Source organism: Panthera leo, chromosome C1 (genome assembly GCF_018350215.1).
Source record: "Panthera leo isolate Ple1 chromosome C1, P.leo_Ple1_pat1.1, whole genome shotgun sequence".
NCBI classification, from domain to species: Eukaryota; Metazoa; Chordata; class Mammalia; order Carnivora; family Felidae; genus Panthera; species Panthera leo.
This window is the reverse complement of record NC_056686.1, coordinates 177,188,681-177,201,349: the sequence shown is the minus strand read 5'-3', so window position 1 is coordinate 177,201,349 and position 12,669 is coordinate 177,188,681. Positions and strand designations below refer to the sequence as shown.

The 12,669-nt window shown below is 39.4% G+C and overlaps 1 protein-coding gene across 4 annotated transcripts in view; it reads right to left on the bottom strand.

The window, feature by feature from the left end:
* MYO1B (myosin IB) overlaps nucleotides 1–12,669 on the bottom strand; it is a 187,910-nt gene that overhangs the window by 33,718 nt on the left and 141,523 nt on the right. For all 4 annotated transcript variants that reach the window (XM_042949506.1, XM_042949508.1, XM_042949509.1 and 1 more), the window contains exons 14-17: nucleotides 9,085–9,189; nucleotides 6,175–6,237; nucleotides 2,429–2,629; nucleotides 1,057–1,283 (exon numbers count right to left, since the gene is read on the bottom strand). In XM_042949506.1, the coding sequence (XP_042805440.1) occupies nucleotides 1,057–1,283; nucleotides 2,429–2,629; nucleotides 6,175–6,237; nucleotides 9,085–9,189 (596 nt within the window). The remainder of the gene's footprint in view (nucleotides 1–1,056; nucleotides 1,284–2,428; nucleotides 2,630–6,174; nucleotides 6,238–9,084; nucleotides 9,190–12,669) is intronic.

Sequence of the window (12,669 nt, the reverse complement as noted above, 5' to 3'; positions counted from 1 at the left end):
AAAGTGTATATATACACTGGTGAAAAAAATAACTGAGCTGTTCACCTAGGATCTGTGCATACCATGTCATGTAAATTATTATTAAGTAATGATTTTTTTAAAGTCCACTTAATTGAGAATAACAAAAGCAACTGACCACAGAAAATTTCCTTTTTTTTCTTTCTTTTTTGAAACTAGGATCTTTACCCAATATATGCTCCAACCTGACTGACTGCAATCAAACCAGGGGATTCTGACTCTTTATATTTGTTACTAATATCAATATTTGGTAAACAAGCCAGACACAAAAATGTTCTTCACGCTAGTTTCCTCGCAACTGTATTTGCAAAGGCAATTATGGAAGGTATGTGTGGGTGTGTATGCATTATATGAAATCTGACCTGTTAGACACACATCTCCTATTATCTAGTTCACCAAATACACACATGTAAAACTCTAATCCTAATTGGTCTTTACTGAATCTTGAGATCTAAGATGCCCAGAAAAAGAAAAAAGAGACCAGATGCTTCTTAAGGAATTCTTTCTGTTGCTTTGAAAAATGTAAGATTGTCTGGGGAGTCATTCCTTTCTTCAAATCTACAAGTCTCCTAGAAAAGAAAGAGGCACATATTTTCTAACACCAAAGTTCTAACTAAAGCCCCACTTGCTTTAATGCTGCATTCTAAGTTAATGTAACAAGAATCCAAAACGAATCCAATAAAGAGTATTATGCAAAACGCTTACCAGAAAGAAAGTATACATTTCTGAATTTGTCATTAAACAAAAAAGAGATACAGAAAGTTAAGAACCCTAGGACCCAACAATGCGATTTCATTAAATATCTATTCCCATCCCGCACCACACTTTTTTCCCCCATTCTGAAATTCCTTACTTGAAGGCAGGTAAAGGGCACTGGAGTATTTTTTAAGTAAACCCAAGATACCACATTATTCGACGTGTAAGAGCTTCAGTTATCCTCTGCTGGGGCTAATTCAGATTAAGGCAAACAGGAAAATGATCTTCCTTGAAAGTGCCTTCATGATGAACTTGTCAGAGAACTTTATGTGCCAAAAATACCTAATGTAGTTTGGATTCTTGGTCTGCAGGTTTTTCATCAGCGTGGCCACGGATGCCTTGAACTGAGAGCCTGCTGTAGGAGGCCTTTTCAGGTTGATCTTGGCTGGGTTCCCTTCCGGGAACAAAGACTTGATGAGGGTGTGGCTGGCCTTCCACATGGCTTGGGACAGGTCTCGATACAGAAGGTCATTGTTTTTGTCAACAAATCCTTCCACCTGGTACAGCACCTACGAGTAGCACAAGAGACTCCGCAGCTGATAAACTGTACTCCAGAACGTCATATAACCGTTAAAAATATTCCAGGACTATCTATTGCCGTGTCCTCTTTCTCCATCAAAAAACCCCCGACACATTAGTCACACTCCTAATACCGAATTAGCCTCCAAGTTTAAATTCCATCTGTCTAAATCACAGAAGAGTTCAAAATAAATTCTATTACCCTTCAGGATTTGCAAGAATAAACTCCAAAAATGCTCTCATAACATTTTCAAAGGATTTTAGGCTTTTTTGGTGTTTGAGCACATTTTTGAGGTTTTACTTTTTTTTTTTTTTTTTAAGTTCACATATGCCAATTCTAGTCTTAAGTAGATAGGAGAAAATAGAGATAGCACTGATATTTTCAGACATCCTAGGTGAGCAGAGAAATTGAACAGAAAAGTATCTTTTAGTAACATAAGCTAGGGGGGTGGGAATAAGTACCAAGTTCCAACTTTTTGAAATTAACAGTAATTCAGATACTATATACTTAATTTTTACTAGCTACATAATTGAGAATGTTTTCCTCTTTGAAGTTTGTAATCTTATTTAGAAGAAAGGAGGTATTAATGTCAATCAATACTTTCTCAGGACTCTGAAAATCAAGCTACGGTCAAATTTGTTTTTAACATTTTTATGTATCTTAGATGGTATAAAATTCCCTCACAAAAGCAAATGAATAATGTTTTTAAAAAGTCAGTATTTCCCCACTGTTGTTTCAAAATCTCAATCTAATAACTCATAATATTTGTGTGCTTGTAAAACCTTATTGTAAGTCTTTAGTGTCTCCTAATTTTTACCACCACGTCTCCTTTTATTCATGTTGACAGATCTATTTTTATAGGATATCTCAGAGCTGAGAAACAACAAAATCGACTTTTAAAATACATTCCAACTCTCTCATGAAGTCCACTGGCTTTCCTCTCAGCTCTGAGTATTAGTAAGATTTTGCTCAACATGACCCAGATTCTACTTCTACTGAACATTTACTGATTCTACTCTTCTAGCAACTCAGCTTCTCCTCACGAGTTGGCACTGGTCAGAACGCTACCTCTGAGGCACAGCTTCCTCGGGGGAACAGCCGCAGGCCCGCTGAGCGCTCATGGCTCCCCCATACCTTGCCGGCATAGTGCTGAATTCTGAAACAGCTATGAGGCAGGGATGTGTCATTGAGAAACCGAGAGCTCTTGCTCATCCGGCTCTCGAAGTGCTGGTGGGTGGCACACACTTGGTTGAGCTTCTCCAAGAAGGTCTCGTCGGTAACCGTGCCAGGCCTCAGGCACTCCTCATCCAGCATGGCCAGGATTCCATTTGTGTTCTGCGAGAAAGGAAGTAAAAAGGTTTCCTTCCTTCCTCACTGTATTGTTTTCATAATGATTCCTAATTACACCGTCAAACACAATTAAAAAACTTAGTCACGAGAAAATTCCGTTCAGTTACAACGAAAAGCAGACAATCAAAACAAGTAACAAAAAGCCACAGAAGTCGGTCCCCTTCCACAGTGTCCCAGGTGTGTGTGTGATGTTGGGGAGGAGGGGTCTGTATCAGTTGCCCTCCCCATTCCCTTCCGCCCTCAGAACAGGACCTATGGAGTCACCTCAGCCACCTCAGCGGGCTGATGACTGCAACTCACATTGTTCGAAAAAGGCAAGTCAGACCTCATATTCAAAACACATTCAAACACAAATCTAAACGTCAGAAACTAATGTGACAATGCTGTCTCTACAACATGTGGTCATAAATCACAAAGCACAGTCTTTTCTAAGGCCATTATTTGATTCATAGCTTGAGAAGGAAATTGGTTTCAGATGTTTTCAAATTGTTCATGTGTTCAAAATACGGTTTATTTTGTAGTGTAGTAAAAAAAAAAAGATGTGATTTGGGATCAATGCAATCAAGCTGTATTTCAAGAGTATCTGTTTAGAATAAAATTCGTATTCCACATAAAATTTCAAAACGGGTGTTGAACATGAGTGAGAATTTGTTATGTATTCAGACCCTATGATTGTATTTATCCCAAGAGCAGCCAGCTCAGTTAAAAGGAGTAAAAAATCAGGAATCTTCTACTTTGCTAAATAAAGGCCGTTGTTCCTTGGATTGCCCCTACAGGCTCATATGTCTCCATTCCCAAGAGAATAATCCACTCTACTGACCATCAGCCCCACCCACATCCACCAGGCCAGAGTCCCGGGTTCCTCTCTCCTTCTCCTCACAAGGCCGGGACATCCTCTGACCAGGATTTGTTGATTCCACACAAAACCCAGGGGAAGTGTGGACTCTCAGGAATCAAGTATGTTCATAACAACCCCAGAGTAAACATTACTTTTAGGTAACGCTGGAAGGAAACATTTCCTTTATGTGCCCAGGCTCCTATGTGAACACGAATTTCTTCAAACATATGTGCAAGGGTGCTTAGGGCTGAGATAATCTAATTAAACTAAGTGTATGAACACTGTTTTCTCTTTTTTTCCTTCTTGAAGGGAAATAATTAAGTTCAAGGTTATTATTTATGAAGGAAAATGTGCTAGTCATGACTTCTGGAAGTCAAGTTCCCACAATTTGGGTTCCACAAAATTTACCAGGAAAACTTTCCAGTCAGTCTACTGATTTCCTAGATATTAGAGTTCTGAACTGCTTACATGGAACATTAGTGTTCACACTCCAACACTGTTCAGATTTTTCAAAACGAAGTTTACTTATTAATAGAAAAACAGTAACGCTTCAGCATATTCAATTTAATTAAAGGTGCAGCTTTCAGGAATATCTTGAAAACTGAGAGAAGAGATAACTGGCTAATTATATAATTTCCAAAGGTCTTGTGAAAGGCACTTGTTGGGACATGTAGTGCCTGTGATTCTATTCCTAAAACACAGCACTCACCTACCACTGACAACTAAAACCACTGTAGGACAATAAAGGTTATGCATTGTTTCAAATAACTTTGTTATCAAAGCCAGGAGTGAGAGTAATCCTAAGCATAAAATAAGTTTTTCCAGGTTTTCACATACAAATCAATCTTCCTGCAGTCAATTCATTTATAATAAACTACAGACAATGATATAAAAATAAAATATTTAGTAACCTTTTGGAATCTAAGACATATCTAGTAATTTTTTAGACTTCAAAAGCCTTTTCACATATATACAGACAAATGTGGTCACCTGAAAAATCCTATGGCTCTTGGCCACCTGCAAAGTCACACACAAGACATCCCCCGCATAGGTTCTCTGAACCAAGGCTAGGTCAATACTTGAGCCACTCCTGGGGTCCTACTTAACTCAGCTCCCATGACTGTCCCTTCATCTTCCTTTATCTTAACTTGAAGGGCATGTTTTTTTGTTGTTCTTTATTTACTTTAAATTTTTTTTAAATGTTTATTTATTTTTGACAGAGAGAGAGAGAGAGAGAGAGAGAGAGACAGAGACAGAGACAGAGCATGAATGGGGGAGGGGCAGAGAGAGAGGGAGACACAGAATCCAAAGCAGGCTCCAGGCTCTGAGCTGTCAGCACAGAGCCCAACGTGGGGTTTGAACTCACAGACCGTGAGATCATGACCTGAGCCGAACTCGGACACTCAACTGACTAAGCCACCCAGGCGCCCCTGTTCTTTATTTACTTAAAATTTTTTCCCAGCTGTACTGAGATATAATTGACATGTAACACTGTGTAAGTTTGAGGTATACGAGGCGATAATTTGGTACCCTTTCAATATTGCAAAATGATTACCACCGTAACCTTAGTTAACAGCTCTATCACATCACATAATTACCATTTCTTTTTCGTGATGAGGACATTTAAAAATTACCCTCTTAACTATTTTCAAATACATAATATAGCACTGTTAACTGTAATCACCATGCTACACATTACATCTCTAGAACTTATTCATCTTGCAACTAGAAAGTCTGTACCCTTTGACTGACATCTCCCCATTTCCCCTACTCCCAGCCCCTACCAACGGCCATTCTCTTCTGTTTCTTTGGCTTTTTTAGATTCTACATATAAATGATGTCATGCATTTGTCTTTCTCCGACTAACTTATTTCACTTAGTGTAATGCCCTCAAGGTCCATCTGCGTTGTCACAAATGACAGGATTTCCTTCTTTCTCGTGGCTGAATAACATGCCATTGTATATACACACATCTTCTTTATCCATTCATCTATAGACGGACACTTAGGCTGTTTCCATATCTTGGCTATTGTGAACAACCCTGTAATTAACATGGGAGTAAATATCTCTCTCCAAGATCCTGATTCCGTTTCCCTTGGATATATTCCCAAAGTGGAATTGCTACCATCATATGGTAGTTCTATTTTTAATTTTTTGACGAACCTTCATACTACCTTCTGTTATGGCTGCACTAATTTACATTCCCACCGGGAGTGCACAGAGGTTCCTTTTACTTCACATCCTCACCAATAATTATCTTTTTGGTAATAACCATTGAACGGGATATGAAGAAGCTACTAGAGTTTTAGAAATGAAATGGATATTTGATTTGGCGAAAACCTTTTTTTCAGAGCCTCCTCTGACCGGTGCTCATATTCCCAGGAGCCGCGGACCGGACCTGGGTTACCAGTATACAGAAAAGAATGATGCATCTAAGGCATATGAATGCCCTAAAGGGCTCTGTGATGCGGCCACAAGATGAGCACAGGAAATCCTAGCCAAGGATCAAAATGTCCAGCTGTCTATATGTGTGTTCAAGAACTGTGTATGATTCCTCATGGCTACAATAAAGTCTCTAGAACTCCACAGCTCTCAGAAGTGTCAAAATCATGAAGACACCAAGGCAGTGAGGTCTTCTGTAAGCAGTAAATTATTACTGAGAATTTTTTAGAAAATTATACCTAATACTCACATTTTCTATCAGGTCACAAATGATAGCATTATTGAAGTAGTCAATGTGTGTCCATTCTATGCCCTGAGAAAGAAAACAGAACAAAATCAGATTCCATACGATGATGATACTACAACACTACCATCTATAAAACAGACTCTGCCATCTTAATATATTTCACTTCCTCTCTGAATATTTCCTTTACACAATAATGCAGCAAATGTCATCTTCCGGTTCCCAAAACTTCCCTAATTGTAGCAGTCCGCCATTGACACGATGTGACTGAAGGAACACCCTTGACCTGTTCTGAGACTGCCCCTCATTCCACTCTGCCATCTGTGACAATTTCCCATGCACTCCCCTGGCTCTGTGCCAAACACGGACTCAACAGGCCCTTGGGTCAATATTACTCTGTGTATATTTACAATGTTTATAAGGAAATAAGTCAGAACTTGATCCCAGGAATCTAGGGCCTACATTTTTCTGTTCTTGATTTGTAATCACAAGGAAAAAATTAATTTTAGAGTCAATCCCATGTTGTAGGGCAGTTGACTATTTCAAATGTAAAAATATCCCAGTGCTAAGACAAAATATTTTCAACATAAGGAAAGACACAAAAACCAACCCACTGGTTCTAATGCTAGCTACAAAGCCAAATCTGTGAGGCTAAATGTAATCGTTCTGGATCTGTTTATACTCTGCCCATAAGTGTAAACATTTATTTTTCCTCTAAGGGGAAGAAATTTAATTCATACAGCAAGCTAGGGATCTTCCTATATATTCTTAGACGTGTCTCAGACAATCTGTACAAACTTTTAAGTTACACATCAAAGTTGGGGCAATCTCTTTATGGTGAGAAGACAGGAAGGGAACGAATCTGGCTTTTAGGAAGTTTACGTTAAAAAAGTGCCAGAAAAGTATAAAACGTTTCTAAAGCATGATGATCATTCTGAAAGAAAGATGAAATATTTATGATGTAGCTTTCAAGTAGATGGGTCATTTTACTAAGTCACTGGGGATAACAATCACATTAGAAAAATCTATATTGAGGCAAAAAAAAAAAAGGATTCAGTGTCTTTAATGATTTACAACTATGCTATAGAAAATGAAGAAAAATAGGTAGTATCATTATTCACATATTAAAGCAAATAAATGAAAAGGAAACGAAAATATAATACAACATATGCAGAATATAATGATTTCTCCTTTTGTCTGAAATAATTTTATACTTTCAAAAACATTAACTATTTAAGAAATGAAAGGATGAAAACCAAGTATGGTTTTACAATTAAGGATACAAGGACTTTGTAAACACTACTTCTGACTACTTTCAAATTACATTGAGATAATCAATACACAGCACCTGTACAACACCTGGCAATACAGTAAGAGCTCAATAAATATTACCTGTTTTTATTATAAAATTTTAGGAAATCAGTGCTTTTCAAGATTGAACAAAGCCTCAAAATATTTTCAAATTTATAGAGTGATACTGACTTTTTGGGTATATAGTTCTCATAAGTTTTGGCAAATGCATGGTGTAATGTAACCACCACCAAAATTCCCTTGTTTTTCCCCTTGGTAGTCACACTCTCACGACTCCCGTCCTCTGGCAATGACCAACTCTTCTGTCTCTGTCACTTTGCCTTTTCTGGAACAACATATCATGGAATCATACAGTATGCAGACTTTTGAGTCTGGCTTCCTTCATTTGGCATTAGTGCATTTGAGAATCCTTCATTTTATGGTGTTTATCAATTGTTTGTTCCTTTTTCTTTCCTTTTTTTTTTTTTGGACAATGGAACGCCATTTTTATTTTATTATTTTTCCTTTCATGTTTAGTATGTTTTACTCTGGAAAAGCCATGATTAAAATTCTTCAGATGAGCACATGATCAAGTATTTGTTGGCTTAAAAAATTTTTTTTTCAGTAGAGGTGACACACTGTTACATTAGTTTCAGGTGTACAACCTCATGCCCCAACTTGTCTATACCTTAGTCTATGCCCAACACAAGTGTGGCTGCCATCTGTCACCATGCAACACTACTTCAAGACCATGGACTATCCCACGCTGGGCCTTTTATTTCTGTGACTTATCCATTCCATAATTGGAAACCTGTATGTCCCACTCCCTTTCACCCACTTTGCTCATCCCCCACCGCCTTCCCTCTGGCAAGCATCAGTTTGCTCTCTGTGTTTATCAGACTGCTTTTTGTTTATTCATTTGTTTTGTTTTTTAGATTCCACAGGAGGGAAATCATACGGTGTCTGTGTTTCTCAGTCTCATTTCACTCAGCATAATACCCTCCAGGTCCATCCCTGGTGTTTCAAATGGCGTTTCTTCCTTTTTTAAAAAATTTTTTTTAATGTTTATTTATTTTTGAGAGAGACACAGAGCACGAGTGGGGGAGGGGCAGAGAGAGAGGGAGACACAGAATCCGAAGCAGGCTTCAGGCTCTGAGCTGTCAGCACAGAGCCCGACACGGGGCTCGAACCCATGAACGCAAGATCATGATTGGACGCTCAACCGACTGAGCCACCCAGGCATCCCGTGTTTGTTCCTTTTTAATTGCTGAGTAGTGTTTCCTTGTATGGATGTCACAGTTGTTGGTCCATTCATCTCAGACTCTTTTTTTTTAAACACACTATTATTTTACATCATTGCACTAGAATCCACCAGGACTCAAGTCAGTCAACTGATGTTTACTGAGCATCTACTATGTGCCAGGCATCGTTGGAGGCACTAGCAGCAGAGCAGCAAAGATAATCCCAGGTAGCTTAGATGTCATAACAAATGGGTTTTTAAGAGACACAACATGGCTACACTCAGATAAATCTGATTTTAGGATCATGTTTAGATAGGCTTCGAAATCCACAATTTGTATTATGAGTATAAAAGGAACATTTAAAAAACATATATTTCAACATTACCTCCCGTATATACTCTTCTTGCTCCTCTTTAAGAGTAAGTTCAATGAAGATCTGTTGTAGCTTTTCATTACAATAATTAATAATGAACTGCTCAAAGCTGTTGTCCTATATGGAGAAAAATGAAAACGGCCTTATGAACCATGCACTAGCTGTCCCACAGCAGCGATGCTCCAACAGCTCAATCCATAAGAGACATCACACGCCATCTCGCAGATTTAATTGCAGCCCAGCACACAGCTCCTGGGACACCGAGGCCCAGCACACAGAGGGTTTGCACACCGCAGGCACTCAAGAAATGGCTCACGAGTCAAGTGAATGAATGAGGTATACACACGTTATGCAGTATTTGAAAGATGAAGACTTTTAGTTGACAGAGAAGCACTCTACATGTGGTTAAAAAAAAAAAAGTTTCTCCTAAAGGATCAGAAAAGGAACAGTGAGCTTTAGAATCTCTGTCACCCAAGTTCTCAATCTTCCATTCTCAGGTGAAACTCTAGAGCCCAAGAAAGTCTTCCTGACCTGACCACTTATTGCCCCCTTCTGAGGTCAGCTCCCTCATTCAAACTCTTAGATACCAGCACTTTTTAAAAAATCATGCTGTGTGTATATACGTGTGTGCGTGTGCATATGTGTACACATGTATTGATTAGTTTCAGCCTCATCTGTCTCATTAGACTGTATGTTCCTTAAGGGCAAGGGCTGACCACGTGTCTCTCTTGCTGACCAATGTAAGCCCATGCCTTGCACAGGACTTTGCACCTAGCAAGTTCTCCACACGTACTTGATGAGTGAATGAATGAGTGAAGTGCCTAAAAAATAAGAGACCCAAGGGAATCAGCACATCAAAATCATCTCCCCAGCGAGAAACAATCTCTCTTCTCTCAGAAGGCTCACCTATTTATCACCCTTCGGCCCCTCAGCAGTTTCTCTTCATGTTAGAGTTACCTCCTATGAACTCCGATGCAAGATCCATACCTAAATCATCTCTGAACAATCCGCAGGGTTTAATGTACTGACATATATACTGAGGGCACAAAATGCATGCGTGTGGAATGAATACAATTCGCCAAGAACCACACCATTCCGGAAGAGGTAGATCTGGTAAGAAAACATGTTCTCTTCACCTCTATCATATGTCTTTGCAGACAGGAGATGGCAGCCATGGGAGCAAGGGATGGTATGACCTCACCACTGATAAACCTGACTCCTGTCCCACCGAGGTGGCTATTCCTGGCCTAATGAGCTAGGAGTGTCCAGGCGTGAAACTGAAGCTCGTCGCTTCCTGTGAAAACACAGAGCAACTGGCCTTCGAATCTCTCCGTGAGTGACGAAAGCAAAAAAGTCACGCAGTATCTGACCACATTCTTTGCAGGAAGTCAGCTAAGGGTTTCCTATCACCAGTGATGAACTAATTAATCAGGGAAAACTTCTAACTCTAAACCTTAAATGACACATACACACTATCACTGACTAATCTTTTAATGCTAAATCTGGTCAAGGATAAAAGCTATTTTGTTTTTTGATTTTAATGTTGCAGGTTCTTGCTAAAGGGCACACGCTGATTTTCAAGACGAACACAGTCTTAGGTACAAAGGGCCTTCCCCAATACTCATTTTCACATAAAATTTTAAAAGGTATGTGTTCTAATCTTTGGAACTTAACAATTTTTGTCAGAAGCACAAGCCCATCTGGGATAGACGCCTTATTATGATTATGGTCAGGATAAGGTCATTTCTCAATGAGGAAGTCTAGGTTTCTTAGTTTGGTAAAATATATCCTTATATAATACCACTACCCCAAATTAAACTTACAAATAAAATTAAAGTTTTAATGGGTTTCCATGAAATTCATGGAGTAAATCCTTCCTGTTAATTTAATAAGTCTATGCTCATGGAGCCATTTAAGCAAAATGATGCTGAACTTCATATGGTAACTAATGAGGAAAAGGAAGTGGAGAATAAGTAGTGTCCTTGGACACATCACATGACCATGAACAGCTTGAAGTACGCTCTGCAACAGGACTATGAAATACACACAAGCAGGTTAGAAATCAGAGGCAAAGCTTCACAATTACAACGCCACTCAAGGAGTAAGTTAGAACTCAACTAGATTTCCCTTCAACATTTAAAGATTCCTGTATGAATTCTCTATTTCATATCTGCACACAGTTAATCAATGGCCATTTACTGCAAAATCCACACAGCTGGAGAAGCCATTAACACAGGAGCATGCAACAGACTGTCACTGCAAACAGTTCATACTTACTGCATTCTGGTGCAAAAAGGGACAGATTATACAAAATGCAATCAGTTCTTAATTTGCCATAAACTTCTAACAGTAAACACTTATCGACAGTTATTCATTGGTGCAAATGACAGATTTTACCATTCGGGCTATGTTTCTGATTGGCATAAAACTCCAAAATCAAGGCACACGTCCAACCAGTTCAAACCACAGGTCTACAATACCTACAGGTGGTGTCTGAACTGTGGTTCTGCGAGGCGTGAGCTACGCAGGATAAAAAGTCTGACTCAGACAATACCTCATGTGACTTGCTTGAAGTCCCAAGGCTTCAGGATTTAATGCGTCTAATTCTGAATTATCAGGAAAAACGTGTATGTATAACCCATCGCCCCAGGGAGTCAGAGACAGAGGCAATTAGCAGGTCACCACAAGAGTGAAGAGATCCAGCAAGATCCAGAAGCAGCTCCTCTTTCTCACCACCGCACTCCCCCTCACCCCCCCATGCTGTCCCTGCTATGTCTCTCCTTCAAACATAAACAATGTGGTAAGGAGAGAGCGTTCTGGAGACAGCCTAAGAAAAAAACTGGTCTCTCCTACCTTACCCTGTTGCTTAAAGAACAAAAACAAAATAGAACAGCACAATCACCAAGGCAGAAACCAGCTTACTTCCCCACAGAAATATCTGAGCATTTATTGCAAACATACCTCACAGCCTGCAAAACGTGTTACAAATCACCAGAGCAATCATTATTGCCAAAAATGAAGGCCATCGCATTTCTTATGATCTGTGTTTGAGTTGTTGACATTGTCCAAATGTTTTGGGAAATGGGACTTCACGAATCATTAAAAATAACATGCAAAAGTTTATAATTTGCAAAAAAAAAAAAAAAATTTAAGGAGCAGCCTGGTAGCAGTTCCTATAGCTGCACCTTGCACAGGCTCTGAACGTGACTTCATGTACACAGGCACTAAACACCGCTGGGTTTTCCACTCGGGTCCTTCTTCCCTTTAGAAAACAGCTAAACTGGATCTAGGAACCATCACATGAATACAAAGGCCCCGAAGCAATTTGATATTTGGATGCTTTTTGTGTGTCGAGAACCGTGGGTGGCCAGAGATCCCTGAGCTGGGCGCGGTCTCCCACATGTCAGTCTCATGAATCAAAGTCTCCTAAGGAGGAAGTGGGCAGGAACTTGAATGACTCATCTCCCCTCCCGTCTCCAGTTTTCTACCCATGCCCCATGCATGGAATGTGTCTCCACTGTCTAAGTCACATTTATCCCCAAAGGCTAAGGGAGAAAACTAAAACTTTGGGGAACATCTTCAAATACGCACATCCAG